Below are 19,173 nucleotides of genomic sequence, written 5' to 3'. Positions count from 1 at the left end.
CCAGGAGAAATGTTAACTCTCCCCTCCCCTTCGCCAACTGGAAATCGTAAGCTCGCGACCGCACTCACGACCGCAGAACAAGGCCTTGGTAAAACCGGGCCTGGCTCTTCTGATCCCTGGAGACCTCCTCGGTATCCTGCTAAAAACTTAACCTTTTCTCCAAGGCAGACAAAGACCCTGCCAGAGTGCCCCTTTGGCAAAAGAGTTTTCAGTAATATTCTATTTGAATTCTACAAAAGCAGAGGGCCTCAAAGGAGATCCTTTGCTCCTTTTCTGAACTAAAGGCAGCGTGAGTAGAAGAGGCATGAGCTACCAATACTCTTAGGATGAGAAGTTTGATTTCTTGCCAAAGAAGTTATATTGAAGTCATCTAACGTCCACGGGCCCCTGCCTTTGCCTCTCAGTACCAGAGCCCTGACTCCGCAGCTCAGGCAGGAAGCCGAGCAGGCGTGGGAGGGCAGTCCATGACATTTCTACGTCTCCTCGCAAGATGCGATTTTTCCAGAAGGCGGTTAAAAGTACAGCAGGGCTGTCTCTTACAAGTGGGGCTCGTCTGATCTGGGAGCGCCGGGTTCGAACAAGGAAGCCCCATTGTATTTTTACTGTGCCTCCTTTATAATTAGATGCCCAGACACCAAAGATGACTACGATTTTCATGGTTTAGTCCTATTTAAAAGAAAAATTCTTTCAGAATAGATGCTACTTGGGGCTCGTCAGAATAAAAACGGGTCAAGGAGCTTGAAGGCAGGGGAGAACTCTGGGAATACTTGCAGGGAATGCTCCAAAGTTATGATCTCCCGTCCTATGGGAAACAAGAAGGAATGGAGGAGAAAAAAGGGGTAGCCTGAGTCATGTGCCTTGACATATGACAGACAGCTCCTGAAACAGAAAGCCACAGGTTTCCAGTCTCAGGGGTATCACCTTCAAATATGTCAGTGTTCTAAGGATGGATCAGTTTTCCCAACTGCTGACATCCTGCTGGGAGGAGAGATCCCAGGCCAAACAGGGGCCTCTGACGGGGAGCCTTTGAGGTGGCAGGAGCCATGAGGAGTTCAAAGGCAAGGCCGGCCAGTGACTTGCACCTCCAAGAACCGGAGGGGTGAAAGGTTACTAAAGCAGGAGCCACTGACCAATAAAACTGTGTTTGGTCAAACCTTCTCAGCAAGGAGACTAGAGACTGATGTCCGCTGTGTCCAGAGTTCTGAGTTATCCCCGCCTCTGAGTCCCACTGTTCCCTGGGTCAGATTAGGGAGCTGCTTTGGTGATTAGCAGCTGACCAGCTCTGTCTCCTGACTGGTCCATGAAAGAGCTGAAAGGTGGACGGGAAACCTTTAATCAAGGTCTGTCATCAAAAATAAATAAATAAGAGCACAACTTTGGTCAGCTTGTTGCAAAGGAATCTGCCTGGGGTGAGATTTCCCATGTTTGCTATGCTAGAACCGGGAGAAAGCAAGCCTCAGGCTGTTTGATTAGAGAAAGGGAATCTAAAACAAGCCTCACGGACCAGGCACACACTTAGAAGGCCTGCCCCTTGTCACTAAGATACACACACAAGCACAGCGTGTTGGGGGACTCAGGAGACAGACCATGAAGGCTCAGTTCATCCCCAAAGCTGTCATCACATCATGCCACGTTAGGGTGACGTTCTCTCCTCCCCTGCTTCCCACGTAGTAACGATTCCAGAGAAAGCTAAGAAGATCTTCTTTGGCAGGTTTTTTGTTCGGGGCTGTGGATACTAATTCAGCAGTCAGGTTAAAGAGCCCTTTCCCCTGTCCCCACACACTCCCAGAAAAAGAAACTGGGAACAGCGCGGGTGCAGTGCGGCTGACCACCGCCCACCTGACCAGAGGCAAGGCGTCCTCGACAAGCTGCTTGTACTGGAAAGCTCCCTCTTCTGGTTGTTATGAACATGAGCTCTCTTGTTGATTCTAAGCAGAAACCCCAAGGTGTGTTCCCCAGATTGGGACTTTGACCAGACAGAGAAGCCTGAAAGAGCTACGTGGGCTACCACAGTGGTTCTCAATGTCTCCCTGCCCCCAGGACGACACACTGACGGGTAAGAGTGTGTCGGATTCATCATCATCACGGCAGGGACTCTGAAGAGAAACCCATGTCCCCACCCCCGCCCAGGAAACATGTAAGAATCTGGGCAGCGGTAAGAGAGACGTGTGAAGTTTGAAGGTCCCCACAGGGAATTCGGATCCCTCCCTCCTCTCCCAGTTAAAAACTGCTGTGGCAACTGAGCGGACAGTTGGATTCTTCCTCTTCTCGAGTTTCCAATCTGCAAGTTACCCCAAAAAGCTTTCTGAAACTCACGTCTGCTGTCACGCCATACGTAAAGTCAGCTACAACTCGCCGGGCACAGATGTAGGGGGACACGGACATGTGGCAGCTCCAAGCCAGAGGGAGTAGAGTCGGGCCCCCCATCCCCTCCGCCCACCCGGCACTGCAATCCTTGAGTGTGTTATTCTGACCCTTCGGTCTGCCACCAGCCTCCGGGTCTTCTCCTTCTCATCGAATGCCAACACGCATCACTGCAAGACCTCGCTAAAATACAGACGACACAGACAGATCACCAAGACCTGGTCACATCAATCTGAAAGTTAAAAATACCTCAATACACAGATGGACTTCAAATACGTGACAGGAAAACACCTGTGCCTTTTAATAAAGAGTATTGGAATCTGAAAGATAACAAGTGAACAGCTCCCCTCCTATTAAATTCCTTAATAAAATGGGAAGTCCCTATGTAAATACATCAGATTAGCCTTTAAGTCATAACGGGAGAGGTAACTGTACCCTTGGAAGTGGTTTCTGTGAAGCTACTTCTGCACCCGTCCCGGGGTGGTTCAGCATTACAGATCTTTGAGTGGAGATAAGTGAGTACGTGATTGCTTACGTTCTCAGAGCAGTAGCACCAAACTGTAAGATTATGTTGTTATAAAACTGAAAATTACACCATGACAAAAACAGTCACGCAACTCCAAATTTTCTCAATCTCTGCAATGCCGAGGGCTATATATTACATGAAATAATCCATATTAACATTTGTAAATACCGGCAAAACTCTGATGGATTAGTTTAATCCTTAATGAAGACTTGAAAACAATGACTCCTTTAACAAACATGTCAACGCTTCATAATTTACTAGTTATTATTTTGTAAACAAACCTAGATATTTTTCTGAGTAGGTATAGAATGAATTCACAAGGCCTGCAATGAGTAAATCTTTTTCAGAAATGCTTCATAAATAGTCCTATCCCATGGGAAAAGAGCCCCAAAGAGGCAAGCAACTCTTATTCAGGCTGCAAATTAATATATTTAACACTTTTATTACAGAGGCGATGTTTTGAAGCAACGTCCCAGCACGGGGACTCATCACGAGGGACTGAGCCGAGGCTGATTACGGAGGCCGCTCTCCAGCCTCCCCAGGGCCCCAAGGGGAACCAGGGCCCATCCACCTGCCGGCCCTTCGAAGGGCTGAGCAACAAAGACTCATCATAATCATGTACTTACTGAGAACTTCCAAGGTATTTGTGAAACATTTTAATACTTTGTTGAAATTATACCGTAAGCAACAGCACTCAGTTCACAGAACTTCTTAACTAATTATAGGAAATCAATTCACTCCCCAGAAATGTATAAAAAAAGTCGTTCTATGACTTTGGAGTCTGGGGCATTTTATTTTGTTTTATGGCTCATTTGGTTTTTATACATTATTACCTTCCCCACAGGAGCTATAGGAGTAATAAAACAAACCAGTATTTTTTATTGTTTGCTCAATGAAAATCATCAATCCTAGATCAATGGCTCTACAATTGCACTAACTTACTACAAAAATTCCTTGCTTTTGCCTCAAACTCAAGTTAAATGGCTATTTTAAATTGAACACACTTGCAAAACTGCTCATGTCCAAAACTATTAGAAAAAGGAAAAATAATGGGTTTATGCCAAAAGGGTAGAAAGCAGTTAAAAATATATATGCTCTGGATTTTGCTTATCTCTACCACTCTGTTCCTAAAAGCTTTAGCTGGGAGAAAAAGGGCAGGCGGCTCTGCAGTCCCGGTGGGTGAAGGCGCACCCCACCCACCCGGCCCCTTTGGAAACCCAGGCTGGAAAGCTGGGAGGAGGCGGTGAGGATGCACTCTTTGAAATGCCTGGAAAAACATTCTGGTCAGGAGGTGCCAGAGATTTTGAAGCTCCCATCAAGCTGCTGGCCTAGATCCAGGTAATGGTTTTTCCTTCCCCTCCGCTGTCTGCTGTGAGCATGCTGCAGCAAAGAGAGAAAGGAAAAGCGGCAGGGGAGAGGGAGAAGCGGCGTCCAGTCCCCGTCTCGGTCACAGAGGGGCAGAAAGGGCCGAGCGCCGCAGGCTGACACTGACAGGGGGCCTGGCGTTTCCATGGAGCACTCTGGGAGGATGACGGGGGGCTAGCAATCCGGTCTGAAAGGCACAGCGAGGCAGACTGATGAAAAGTCCCTTTAAAGCCGATAACGGTGATCCTGTGGACAGAGAGACCGCAAGCTGCAGCTGGCGAAGACACATGAGCAGAGTTCTAGCCAGTCAGACGGCCTCTAGGAAACAAAATACATTGTAAACCGGGCTCCCCTGACTCTTCAGGGCTGCCTGCCTCACTTGCTGAAGCTTGAAAACACAAACTGTCAACAGAATGGCATTTCTAATCAGGGGCTGAAAATAAGAGCCCTTGCAAAAAAATCTCCCCTCGCCTAACCCCTACTGCCCTGCCCCTACCAACTAGGAGAAATGCACCCCACCGACGGCGAAGTTCCGGACCCGCAAAGGTTAATTATCCTGCTGGGCCTTCACCTCCCATCACAGCTGCACCAACCAACCCCTCTGCCTGGCATTTTTCTTCAGTTTTAATATCAGAAGTTTCACACGCCTGCCTGAGCTCCTGGACTCGGCAGCAAGGCCCATATAGCTGTCAGCAAACTGATAAGAACTTTAAAATGACTCCACAGGGCCTCTTTACAAAGAAGAGCCAAGGAGCCCATAAAGAGAGAGGGCAGGGGCCACGGAAACCAGCCGCTAGCACCGTTTTAACGTGGCATTAAAATGAGCTGAAGATTTACGGAGGGGTTTTAGCCCCTGGCCCCACTCATCTGGGATGAGGCGCTGTCTCTGCTCTCCGGGCGGGATTTCAAATGCGGGGCAGAGCCGGCCAGAGAGGCGCGGGGGAAGGGAGGCAGAGGCAGCAGGAAGAGGGGCGGGAGAGGGGAGAAGCAGGCAGCACCAGGCCAGTTGTACATGTACAAGAGCTCGCTCTCCACTCAGTAGGACGCGACCACCAGCCAGTTCTAAAAAATAATCTGACTGGCCCTCTTAAACCCACATAAAAATTTCCTTTATTTTTAGTTCATACCCAATAAATTCTGATTCCTCAACTGTTCACCACCCAAATGCCAATCCTGGTTTTAACTTTTCTCTGTTTCTTTTAGTTTTTTAGTGCAAAAACTGAGTAAAATCATGATCTGGCAGAGAACACACTAAAAGAGGGCAAAAAGACAATACAACTTTTTTTTTCTCACTGGAAAGGGGAAAAAGTGACAGCACTTTATCTAAATGTGCCAATGAATTTAAGGCCAGCTAGAAAACCACAGATTTTAATAAGTCATTCGGATCCTCGCAGAAAAACAGAGAGGTGAACCTCTTTCCATGTCAAGATGTAGAAAGTCTACCAGAAGCCGCAGGAATAAATTTTGTTTCCAGTTTCCAAGCCCAGAAGCAAATGCATCATACGTCCGTGCTGGTAATTCACTGCGGTTCCCGAAGACCCAGCTCCGCACCAGGAGGCTCCTTCCAATACCCAAACGCAGGCCCGGGCGGAGCTCTCCGGAATCGCCGCCAGCGGGAAGCAGACAGACCAGAATCTCGATGCCGTGAGTCAACGGTCTCACTGAACCGTACGACTGCTCCCTACTATTATTAGTCCCAGGTCTGCCTGAAGAAGAACTGAAGTTTGGAAAAGTCAGGTAACTTGCCCAAAGTCACAACATTGGTAGCCAGACAGCAAAGCTGAGGATATGAAGTCAGGTTTCCGCAACTCAGAAGCTCATCATGTGCCTTCCACTACCAACGTTTTTCAATTTTTTGGACTAGGACCCACACTAGGAAACACACAAACACATTTTACACTGCAACCCACCCCACATACATGTATACGACCAAAACAAAGTTTTCGGGAAATATTTACCCTTACTATGCAACGCGATGGTATTTTCCTTTCTAGTACCTTTCATTTTTAAAAAATAAAATGCTAGTCACGAACCACTGGTTTAACTTCATAAGCAGCTACCGAAGCACGGGCCTCAGTCTGGGAAACACGGCAGTGACAACGTGGGAAAAAGAAGCTGTCAGACTGGGACGCAGGACACCCGGGTCCCAGCTGGGCTCGGCTCGGCTCGCCCGGCAACTCAAGACTGCTCGGACTCCGGGGCTCACTCGTGATTTGTCAAATACAGGGAAAGGGCTGAATCCTTTCTCAGGGTCCCTTTCAGCTCTTTGATTTTTTCCTAAATCTCCTTAATTGATACTGCTCTCCCCTTTCAGCACACATCTTTTCATTACTCTTCACTTGGCATCTACTACCCTTTCCTTTCGATCCTCTACAGAGTTAGTTCTCCGCTGGTATTCACAGTCCCCCGCCCCCTCTGCTGCATCTCACCTCCCGGGTCCTTCTCACAGAGGTCAGCCCTCCCGAGGAGGTCGGGGTGCTCACCAAGCATCGCCCTCTCTTCTGAGACTACCCAGTCCTGAAGACTCCCCCCATCACCCCCTGATGCACTCCTGACACCCCCCGCCCCTCCCCCTGCCACAACTCCCTGCACAGCACGTCTGACCTTTTACCTTGAACATCACTGGACGTGCTGTCCCCAGCACTCTGGAGGGATTTCCTAAGGACAGGATCTCCTCCTGTAAAACCCCCTCACCACGTCTGTACGACTAGGAACAAAGCGGGTGATTGGTTTGCACTGTGAAATTAAGGGCTCCGAGTCTCTTAAATTTAGAGAACATTTAGGCGGGCGCCCTAGGAAAAGTCACGACAAGGATCAGAGGTGGTGTCACAAGGAGGTAGGTGAGCGCTCACAGACGAGGCCCCACACACTGCGCACTCGTGTTTGCCCACGGACGAGGGACGCCGCGGCTGCCAAGGAAAGCAGCTCCACGGTCCCTCCATCTGCGCTGCGAGGACTTAAATCTCAGAAGCCATACAAAATAACTGCAAATCAGCCCAAACCTTAAAGACAAGAAAATTTATTTACAGACTCTAGAGCACTATAAATTTAAGACTGTTCTATTAAAATGCTTTTCTTGGCTTCCCATCAGATACTTGGCAAAAGTCTTTTTCCAATAGGTTCTTAATACTAAAGTTGGGGGGAAAAAGTTAAAGCACATAAAAATGCTCTTCCTTAAGAGTTCCAGTTAAGTAAGTCCTTCTTTTATCCTGCTTTAAACAACATCCAATACATTGGCCAGTCCCCTTCACAATATGGATTTATACATTCAGGAAAACTCAAACACAGAGTATGCAGTGCTTTTGAAAAATATCATGAAATTCAAAATATCCCATGAAGTGATTACACTTATCCCCAAGGATCCCCCACTGGCCAAGGAGCCGGGCTGTGGATCAGCACCAGGGTTGCCTGTTTCACAGAAAGAACTCCAGGGAGCAGGTCGATGTGTTTTATTGAAGGGCGAGCAATCCAATACCTTTGTTTAGGGCAAGTATGAAATCACAAGACTGGGAAACACAGCTTGGAGTGGCAGGTTGGGACTGGAGTGTTGGGGAGGAAAGGAGGCAGGAATCTTAGGCGTTTTTTTAAAAGCCTTGAGAGTTCAGTTTATGTATATAAAAAATGTTCAATTTCACAGTTGGGGGAAAAGAATGACAGGCGTTACAATATTGATTCTGGAAATCAGAAGTGAAATCTCTTCGGCAGTCTTTATATTTCCAGGGATGTGTCCAAGCTAAATGTCCCAAGTAATCACTTTTTAAAGGCTATCTAATAAGCAGTTAGCCTGAATTACTGGGAAGTTCATTCTGATGTTTAGCCTCAGGCCACACCGCACAGGGATCTGAATAATGTTGCGGGCAGCAAAGTAGATCGTGCTCCCTGTCTGTCCCTCACGTACCGCGTGGTCTTGGGAGGAGCACCTTATGTCTCATCACCCTCAGTTCCTTCACACTCAAACTGTACCTTACCCTTCCAACTGCCTGTCTCTCCCCTGTTGAAAGAGTCTGCTTTGTAAACTGGTGCGTGCTGGCGTGGGGAGTGTGAATGGAGTCCAGCATAGGGAACCCTCAGAGAATACATCCGTCTGGGCTGCTGAGGTTTCTAGACATCTGAGGATTCACATCTTTTAAGTGAATCACAAAAACACTTTTTAAAAATAAGAACAAATATTTTAGATAGAAAAATTTATAAAATATATGAGCCAATATTTTTAAAAGTATATATTTATACACTATATATACTATGCTTTAGTATATATACTATAAATCTACATTTATAGTGTATATATACATACACACGCATACATACTAACAACTTAAACCTTTGCCTAAAGACTCAAAGGCCTCACATGGAATAGCAATTTCTGTATTTCCTCCACTTTAAGAAACTATTGATATATTCAATGTTCAAACTGAGGGTAAGGCCCATTTGGGTCAGAAATCCAAAACACGAAAAACGAGCTGCACCTCTCTGAACCAGGGCCTCTGCCATCTCACCACGACACAGCCTGCGCACAGCGGGCGGGACGGCGGAGCCTGCAGAGCTGTCTGCCGCGCACCCGATGTGCTGAGAGATCTGTTTCTAAAATAACTTTTCCACCTTCTCCCTGTGTGCCAGTCTGGCAGATGAGTCATCTCAGAGACCCTTCCAATGTGTGACTTCCAAACTACTCTGGTTATGGAAACTGGAGAATTCAAAGTGTTGCAATTGTGTATGGATACGATACACGGAGGGCCTCGAGTCAGGGGCGCTCCTGGGAGTGGGGTGCGGGAGCGCTGGTGCACACACAGGTTTGCCGCTCCGAGGTCTGTGTGACCCTTCCCTGCCCCACCACAGCAAGGCCCAACTACCATCCAGCGGGTGACAGTGCCACATGCCTGGGGCTTTCTTTCCTCAAATAGAAGCATTTTGCCTTTTCCCTGATCAGCCCATTATACCTCCAAGTGCACCTCTACAGCCAAAATATTTGGTGTGCTTGGTAGGGAAATACGAAGGCCCACTGAGATAAGCCAGTGCAAGAGACTGCAGAGGAACTGCTATTTCAACTCACCCAAGCGTCAAAGGTGAGACAGAAAAGAAGATGCTGGATGTTTCTGCCACCTCAAAGGCTCCCGGTGGACTGAGTACAAAGAAGAGTTCAAAGGCAAGGCAGGCTCCTGACTTCCACCTCCTAGTGTGGCTGAGGTCAGAGGTCACTGCTGGTGGAGCCACTGACCAATAAAACAATGTTTGGAAACTCCACTCAATAGATAAACTGGGGATCCACTTACACTCTCCTCCCTATCCACACAAACATTTCTAACTACACGGTCTGGCAGTCTAGAGTCTACCCAGCCTTCCAAGATCCCAGACTGCTTTCTTTTCCATCGTGACGAGGGAGACGGGGGATGTGCACGTTCTCTGTGACCAAAGAAAAATATGTGGCTGCGTATTTCTTCCTGCTCGCAGTTGTGAGAAGGATGGGCGATGGGATCCTCCACCTTCAAGGCCTCCCACGAACGCTACCTCCCCAATAAATCAATCCCTGCCCCACACCTTCTTCCTTCCACTGCAGACCCCTAACACACTTTGAAAAATCTGCCCCGTCTTCTCAACTTTCTTTGTACTTAGACCCATATGTCCACAAGATGACTGCCAGGCCCATGTGAGTGAGGACCGCGGATTTCTCATTGTCTCCCATCATCCTCCCTTGGGGGAAAACCGCTTAATTAGGGCTTCCCTAAATTAATCAACTAGTTCATTTAGCTCATAGGACACTAGAAGGCCAAGTGATACTGTCCTATTATCCTCTACTAACTGAAGGAACTGGCTGTTAATGCACCCCAACACACACAAAAGCTCTCGGCCACCCGCACCCTGGCCAGCGCCACGTGTGCCAGCCAGCGCTCCTCGCCATTGCCCTGCAGGAGTAGATGACGGAGCCACGGGCTGTACTTTTCTTCAAAAATCTGGGCTTAACTGCACTCTTACTTGCTTTAGGCCCTAGCCCTGTAGTTAATGTTATGGCTGCTTTGCTGTCACATCTAAGGTCAAAAGGACACGGCCACTCCTTGTTAGGTGAACGTGTGTCCGCCCTGCAGCACCCCGACTCCCGAGTCACGGGAAGGGCTCTGACCGCTGCACACGTCGGTCAGACCGCAGCCATTCTGATCCCTAACTCTAAGCTGCAAAATGTTGCTGCACCACCTTCGTCATCAAGATCCTACCCCAGATTTTGGGGGGTCAGTTTGGAAACTTTAGCTCCATTCCATCTAGCAAAAGCAAAATCTGTGCTAAGCACTCTTTCTCCCACATCTGAAAGAATCAGTCTCTAGAGGGAGTGGCCATGAGGGCCGTGTCCCAGTGGAACACAAGAGCAGCTCGTGGCTTTAGGATTTAGGATTTCTTGGATGCGCTCAAACAGTGAGCAGGAAAACGAGTCACTTAAAAGTGGATGGAGACCTCTGCTGGCTGCAACTGTCCAGGCAGCCCCTGAAGCTAGTTCTAAGCTGCACAGCAGGAGACTCTCTCTGTCCCTCAGTCTTGGGTCACCCTGGCACGCCAACCAGGGGCTTTAGCGTGCCAACCACTGATGGGGCAGGTATTTCCCTAAAAGTTTATGCCTGTCTTACAAAAAGGTCACAATTTGACCTCCCCAAAGAGAATTCACTAAGGCGTGAGAACTTTCCAGAACAAGGTGTATGCTGTTTTTTCAGTTACTCCTGCCAAGGTCAGGCTAAACCGGCTCATGGTAAACAGAGGGCAAAATGTCCAATATAATCTGGAAAGGGTCCTACAGAACAAAAGAACTCTCTCTAGTCTTAGAGAGATGAGACATTAACTACCAACAGAACAGTGGTTCTCAAGCAAAGCAATTTTGTCCGGCAGGGGACATTTGGCAATGACCAGAGACATTGCTGGTGCCGCAACTTGGGATGAGAGTGTGCGTTGGCTTCTAGTAGCTGAGCCTGGTCATCCTGCACACCTGTCTTGGAATCTGTTCAACCAGATGCTCTCGCCTGTGGTTGAGATCAGTGCAGTCTAGAAATCTGGGATTGGGAGGAGAAAAGAGGTCATTTTTGGAACAGAGAACGCTCGGAGAAAGGGAAGCGAGCTAAATGAAGCACTGTAGTGGAATGAATGCTTCAGACGGTCTGAGTGTAGCACTGAGAAAAGGGGCAGTGGGAGGCAGAAGGGGATTCAGAAAGGGAGGCAGGAGGTGCCAGGACTCGCCTCCTCGGCAGGCTGATGTAATGCAGGGTGTTCACCACCAGAGGGGGTAACCGGCCCTAACGACCAGAGGCGTTCAGGAGAAGAGATGACCTCAGTCATCAAAGTGGTCAAGGACAGTAATATTCTCTCTAAGAACAAGAGTTTCAGAGTTTCCAAACAGCAGAATGGAAAATGAGAAATGGCCTGGCCACCCTTCATGTCATAAACAAGGACACGAAAGTCCAGGGAACCTTGGTGACTTGTTACGGTCACACGATCCATAGGGACAGAGCCAGGGCACAAACCCAAGTCTTTTGACTCCGAGCATGTCTCTTTGAACCGAATAACCTGGAAGTACACTGTTTTAAACGGCATTTATTCACTCCTTCTCAACGGCTCAGTGATGCCAAGTCGCCTCTGCGAACGGGCAGCCGAGCTTGCCTCAGACCCGTGGTTCCCGCGCCGCGCCCCTACGGAACAACGGCGTACTGTGAGTTTGCCCAGGCCAGGTTCTGCTCCAGAAACCAAACAGTTCTCTCCCTGCATGAAGGTGGGGGGTTTTCTCGGCTGTTTTTTAGGCTATACTCTAATAACAGAATGTATCTGATTTAGCAGACAATTCTCTATTTAGTTATGTTAGTAAATCAAGAAACCATAAAAACACAAGGAGCACAAACGCCAGGACCCTTCGAATAGCATCTTCTTCTGCACACGTTGCAAGAGCCACAGGTTTAGATCAAGACTCGAGAGATCTCTAGACCCATTTTCTGATTCCCTGAAATTCAGATGAGGTCATGAGTTAAGTGACAACTGGGGAGCCCAGAAACTGAAAACGAACACGAGTATGCTAGGAAAAAACTACAGGGAGGCTGAAATCCATCTGCGGTTTGTTTTCAAAGCAGGATGCCCAACTGTTTTACAGATTTGAGGTCCAGGGAAGGCAAATCCTTGGCCTTCAGAGTTAGCAGCCGGCCGAGCCAGCATTCAACACGGGCAGGCTGGGGTAAGAATCCCCGGCTTCCTTGTCGTGGGTGCGACTCTCTCTTGGTTTAAGAAGCTCAGTCAGAATAAAGGGGGTGGCCTGAACACACCCACTAACTTCCACTCCTTTCTAAAACCCAAATGACAATAAAGGGAATTTTTAAAAAATTCAGGCATAATCGCTCTAAGGTAAAGAGAATGGCAGACAAGGCCACAGCAACAAAATTCGGGAGCTGAAAAGCAGAAGCGGTAGCTGCCTCTTCAGGCCCCTAAGCGCTGCATCCTGGAGGGTGAAGGAAAACCCAAGTTCTACTGCAGAACCCCAAGTGGGGGAGAGGTGGGGCTAATGGCCGGACGATGAAATGAACATACTTAAGAAGCTGTCAGAAGCCCAGATCCCTTCCCCAGTCCACACAGCCAGGGGACGGCCTGCCCTCAGCCGGAGGGAGGCCTGAGACCGTTCTGTGGACCAGGCTAAAAGCAGGCTGTCTGCCTGCGGGTGGGGCTGCCGAAACGAAAGGGGATGCGTGGCCCAGCTCCATACTCGATGCTGAGAACCCCTCAAACCTTTCCTCCTGCCCGTCTCCTACACGGACAATTTTGATCAAAATAAAAACCTTTGAAATCCATTTAAAGAAATAAGCACAGTACCAATATCAGGAAAATCTTTTAAATTTTTTAAAACTTCTTTGACATTTAAGCCCAACTAAATTTTTTTCAGGAGAAAGGGAAGCTGGCCTAAACGGGACACCCAGCGGAGTGCTTCCGACAGCAGAGAGCAGCCCAGGGAAGGGGCACCGGAAGGTGGAAGAGAGACTCGGGGAGGGAGGCAGGGGCATCGAAGTGCTGGAGGGGAAAGAAACCGGGAGCCTAGGCCAGCTGAGACGACGACATTCCCAGGGTTCACAGTTACTCAGAAGCATCACCCAGAAGTGCTCCAGCCTCTGTGACTGTCCCAGCCACTACAGCTGACACCTGCTGTGCAACAACCTTCCAAAGAGGCTCGCCTTCGCATCCGGAACACATGGCTACGGTGTGACCCCACAGTCACAGCAGGCTTCCCTCAGAAAGTGTTTGTGAATCCGACAGTTATTATAGCGAACCTTATGTGACCAACTCACCCAAACCGTTTTCCTCTTTCTGGTCTGGCTGGGTGATGGAGTGGAGGAGACAGACCCCACTCTCGAAATCAGCTGCTGCTGCTCTGTACCCACGCAGTCAAGGCCACCCCTCCACATTGCCCGGTCACCTCCCCAGCGGAGCCACTGGGCCTCTTACCTGTCTCTGCATTTCTTCAATCTGTCTTTGGGGGATGCTCTGCAAAATGCCGTATACATCTGACATCTTTTCTTCTGGCACAACCACAGACGCTCTGGAGACAACAGCAGGACAATTCATGTCGGTACAGCCCATCTTACAGAGCACCTCCATACACATCGCCTTGTTTAATTCTTACAAGCAGAAACGAGAACCACCCTCATCCTGCTAGTGAGCGGTGCCTGCTCCTCACCCCGACCTTCTCAAAGGTCCATTTTTGCCCTTCCCCTTGCTGCTGCATTTGTCCTCCCTCCAGCCCACCGGAGCGCTCCAGCCACCCTGGCCCTTCCAGTCACTCGACCACACGGGCTCTGTACAACACAGGGCCCGTGCGTGGGAAGTCCCACCTGCCTGGCACGCTCTTCCTGCCTGCCCACTCAGAACGAACAACGACCTTTCTCCTTTAGCTAGACTGTGCATCCAAATCCATTCATTCACTCAGCATGTGTTTATGGGACCCTGTTAGGAACTAGGTCCTGGTAATACAACTGTGAACAAAACAGGCGAGGGGGGCCTGGGAACCCCTGAGAGAGCCACGAGACCACCTCAGGGAAGAGCATTCCAGGCAGAAAGACTAACAAGTGAAAGGCTCTGAGAAAGCAGCGTGTCAGGAGAGTTCCGGCAGCTGCAAAGAGGCCAGTGTGGCTGGCGAACAGTAACGAAGACGGGGAGACCAGGAGGTGACGAGGGACAGGAGGGAGAGCCACAGCAGAGCACGGAGGGCCTCGCAGGCCGCTGTGAGTGCGTGGGCTCCGACTGAGCTAGAAAGCCATCGGGAGGCTTTAGGAAAGGCATGGCATGACCGGACTACGTTCCAACAGAATCACCCTGCCTAAAGTGTGAGAACGAACCACTAACAGCAAGACCGGGAGCGGGGAGGGCAGCTAGGGGCCACCGCCAAGTCTGGGCAAGAGATGCGGGCGAGGGAGGAACTGATGCAAGTGGCGGGAGAGGAGAGCCTGCAGGATCCGCTCCCAGGTTAGAGACGCTGCGTAAGGGAGAGGAGGGCTCAGCGATGACTTGCCCTTCTCGGTATTAGCAGAGTTTGTCATTATATTTGTATAAATTAGTTTATTAAAATCGGAAGCCCCCTCCCCACCCAAGACCAGTCCATTGGGATGGAAAGCACACCTAGTTCCACTCGCCAGCATACCCTGAGCATCTGGTACACTGCTTAGCTCACACACAGCTAACACTTAATAAATGTTTGCTAAATGAATACATGATTTTGACTGTACAGATGGGAAAACTGAAGCTCAACAAACGTTAAACGATTTGCCAAGATCACAAAGCCAGCCAGTAATAGAGCTGGTAATCTGAACGCAGGCCTTCCGATGGCAAATCCAGAGCCCTCCCACGGCTTTTCCATAATCCGACGGACTACCCAGGCAGACCTAGCTTCTCACAGAAACATCTTTTCATGCCCAGCTCAGGGTCACCGCCTCCGTAAAGCCCTCGCCACCTCCACGCCAGCAGTGGTACCGGTCTCCTGCTCACTCCGCTCCTAGCGCTCCACCCTGCCAGGGCTGCATCTCATCACAGTATTGGGTAACTGCTGGTTTACTTGTCTACCTTCCACCACCAGAGCATGAGCTTTTTGGAGGTGAGGTCTGTCCTTGCTCATCCTTGAATCCCCATACCTAACAGTACCTGGCAAATAAAAGGCACTCGACAATGTGTTCACGGATGTATAAATGACCAAAGCGGCTCATCACTCCTCTAAGACATGAAGAACTGCATACCCTCCTCTCCCAGCAGGCTCCCTTCTCTGTTCCGGGTCTCCATCGCCCCCGTGCACGCGTCTGTTATAGCACTTAACACGGTATTATAACTGGTTTGTCCTCCTCACAAGACTCTAACCTCCCTGATAGCAGAGACTACATTATTCACAGTAGGCTTTCCAAGAAACGTGAGATGAATGAATGAATACACATGCGAGTGAGTGCTACTTAAATTACTCAGTATCTGGAGTGATCGGACCAAGATAGAAATATCAAAAAAAGCTGGGAGAAGAGAAGCAATTAAACACTTAAGAGCATGTCAAGCCTAAGAAGTATATACAAAAGGAATGAATTTTCAACCGTCTTTAACCTCCAAGTCCTAGGAAATGAAATACATGAGACTCGCAGGCTTTTCTGCTGATTACAGCGCTGACAGCCGCAGCCAGCAGAACCTCCATCTGTCCAGCTGTGCGCGGGAATGCTGCTAAGCTTCCGGCCATGTGGAGGCACTCCTCCGCCAGCTAGTCACAGCAGGCCAGCTCTGTGAAGACCCCAGAGCACCGGTTCTCAACGGGGGCCACAAACTGCACGTGGGGCGCTTTAAAATTCAGCATTCCTGAGGACAAAGCCCAGGCATTTTTAAAAGTTCTCCAGGTAAGTATATCCTACAGTCTCTACAAACCATTGCATTAGGCAAGAGTTGGTAAATGCTTTCTGTAAAGAGCCACAGACTGAATGTTTTAGGCTTTGTGAGCCATAATCTCTGTGGCAACCACTCAACTCTGCCATCGTGGCATTAGAATAGCCACAAACAATATGTCACTAAAAGGGCAGGGCTGAGTCTCAGTAAAACTTTATGTATAAAAACTTGCAATTTGCCCTATTTGGCTCACAGGCCTCAGTGTGCCAACCTCTAGGCCAACGGACTGACTCTCCTGAAGGAAAACACAGCAAACCGATCTGGAGAAGTGGTTCTCACACCAAGGGATGCGTCACAAGTACTCGGGGCTCTAAACCTGACCCACACAGAACCACTCGCGTAAAGCTTTTCAGAAGACACCCACCTCTTCCAGTCAAGAACTTCGGAAAAAGGCAAAATGTAGGAGTCTGCGATGACAACGGGGACACAGCCAGCCCGTAAGATGTCACTCAGTGCCGCCTGGCCCAGCCGAGCTCCACGAAGGACCACGCAGAAAGTAGCCTCCTGCAGGGACAGAAGGAGAAAAGGGGGATTACCAGCCAGTGGCGCTGATCCGCGTACTCAGATCCCTGCCCGACCATGAAGTTCTCCCGAAGGCCGAAGCCAAGTGACACTGAGGCATCCTGACACAAAAATGCTGCAAGGTAAGAGCTCACACCAATAAAACTTCAAAAGTTCACTGGACGCAACATTCCACACTTCTGCCCTCCAGCATTACTTCACTGCCTCCTCTGTTGATGCCCTGAAAATGTGAACCCACGTCCAGGTCTTCCTCTGGACACTCACCAGTCCGACTCCCCGCAGGCTGGTCCCCTTCGGCTCCAACGTGCTACATAAACGCACCAAGGCACGGGGGCTGATGTCACACTTACCGCAGCCCGCCTTGGAATGGAGTTATTTTGTCTGGGCATCAGGCTCTCTAAAGGACCCCCTAAAGGGAAGGTATGAAATCTCATTTCATCTTTCCACTCCCCGTGGCATCTGCCACTGTGCTTTGCACGCAGAAGATATTCATTTCATGAATGCAATGCCTTTGAAAACATGTTAAGACAGATACCTTCTATTTAGAAAAATAAATCAAACAAAATGCAAAATCTCAAAAGATTCCTTCCCCACTCACTTCCTCAAAGTGGGGAACATTTAGGAAACAAGAGATGCACAGGGGAAAACACAGTTGCAATAAGTAAGACAAAATAAGACAAGACTGTAACACTCAGTTTCTCCCAGTTTTTGCCTCTTTAGGAGGAAAAAAAATTTTAAAGACAAGCTATTTAATCTTTAAAGCTAGAGAAAAGGGACATTTAGAAGAAAACGTGGAGAAACTCAATACGCCAGACTCCTCTGGGGACAAACGAGGAAAGCATCAGGGGGCACAGAAGAGAGTCCGCCGCGGTGCCCACGGTGCCCAGAGGCGCAGGTGGACAGCCGGCCCCGTGGAGTTGGCATCCAGATGCAGACGCGCATGCTGATAGCCACTCTTCCTGTCTAGACAAAGGTTACTATAAATACGCCTGTTCACATCACCGCTGTTATCAGTCAGACATTCCAGAGCAGATGTGGCCCTTTCTGAGAGAAAGTATTTTAATAATCTCAGCATGGGCCAGTTCTCTTCAGAGATTAAAAAAAAAAATCACACCAGCTCCTTGATATTTCTCCTTGAAGTAACCTGTCTGCACTTTAAATATTTAAGTGAGCAAAACTCAGTGTCTCCTTTCCTAGGCCCCACACTCTTGGAATGCCAAATATCCTGCTTATAACACATCCCCAAGGACTGCTTTGCTGGGGTTAGGAAAAGTGCCGCCGCTCCCCTGATTTAGGTACAGGACCAGCTGGGCGTGCTAAGGGGGCAGAACACAGAAAACAGAACAATGACTAAAAATAAAAGCCTCTGCTCCCCGGGAAAGCTGGTAGCCTTGGGGGGCAGCACACCCAGCGGACACAAGCAGCCACTTACAGAAGTCTCTCTGACTGCCTTACGAACACAGGGGCGAAAGCAAAATGCATCTGCCTGCTTTGTCTATGTGGCTCCTTTGCAAAGCTAACACACCCACAGTTTTGAAGTAGAATGAGTCTTTGAAAGGAGAATGAACACTCGCAGCCCAAGAAGCTTTGCGCAGACTACACGCCAGACGTGAGGAGGCACCTGCATGTCTGCACGGCCAGTAAAGGGCGACACAGCGCCGTCTTCTCCCCTCGGGGAGTTCTCCTGGTTGCAAGTGGGGAACAGCTCCTGCTTGTTGGGGTTAATTTCATCACTTTGTTGGACGTGACCTCCACTGTGCCTTAAGAGGGAGGGAGCGGCACTTACCTGAAGCACCTGCGGGTACTCGAAGACCTGGTGCTGGTGGCAGCGCTTGCGCACGGAAAGGACGTCCTCAGAGAGGTTGGAGCACTTATCCAGCACCAGCACGGACGCTCCGTGCGTGGCCTGAAGCGCCTCCAGTTCCGCGCGGTACTCGGGATGGACAGCCATCTGAGATGACAGCAGGAAGTATCGCCGGGGCCTGCGGAGGAGGGAGAAGGTGACGGCGAACTGCCGCTGGTCTGTCTGTCCAGGCGAGGCGCCCTCGGACATTAACCACACGGCAGTAAGTGTTTTCTCACCAGGCTTCGCATCCCTTCATTTTGGGGGGAATAATACTTTGTGGCATGGCTAAATGGTCAAAATACTATACTCCACAAGAGAGTAAGGTATGACTCATTCACATATTGTGCAATAGTTAAGAATTTTATTTCGAAAAAGTTCTTACTGGTTTGAGAAAATGCTTACAATATGCCAAGCTTAGAGGCATCCTACAGATACGGGTATATGTTGAAAAGGAGAAACACTGACTGGTTGGTCGATTGACTGGAAGAAACATCAACATGTTACCATTGGTCGCATCTGATTCGCGGACCAGAAAAGGAACTGAGAGCTGGCGGCACCCTTCACACAGGAAAAGAGGGAAACTTAATGGGCAGCACCGCTTGTAAAACCAAGAGAGGTAAAAGACCGCTGCGGGCGGTTG

The 19,173-nt window shown here is 49.2% G+C and overlaps 1 protein-coding gene across 1 annotated transcript in view; it reads right to left on the bottom strand.

Moving 5' to 3' along the window:
- Nucleotides 1-19,173, bottom strand: part of EXT2 (exostosin glycosyltransferase 2) — a 127,407-nt gene that overhangs the window by 84,778 nt on the left and 23,456 nt on the right. The window contains exons 5-7 of the mRNA XM_045825600.1: nt 18,474-18,669; nt 16,530-16,669; nt 13,706-13,799 (exon numbers count right to left, since the gene is read on the bottom strand). Coding sequence (XP_045681556.1) covers nt 13,706-13,799; nt 16,530-16,669; nt 18,474-18,669 — 430 coding nt within the window. The remainder of the gene's footprint in view (nt 1-13,705; nt 13,800-16,529; nt 16,670-18,473; nt 18,670-19,173) is intronic.

This window comes from Phyllostomus hastatus, unplaced genomic scaffold, assembly GCF_019186645.2.
Source record: "Phyllostomus hastatus isolate PE091 unplaced genomic scaffold, TTU_PhHast_1.1 phas_scaffold_585, whole genome shotgun sequence".
In the NCBI taxonomy this organism is placed as follows: domain Eukaryota; kingdom Metazoa; phylum Chordata; class Mammalia; order Chiroptera; family Phyllostomidae; genus Phyllostomus; species Phyllostomus hastatus.
Note: the sequence above shows the minus strand (reverse complement) of the source record. Positions and strands in the feature narration are given on the sequence as shown.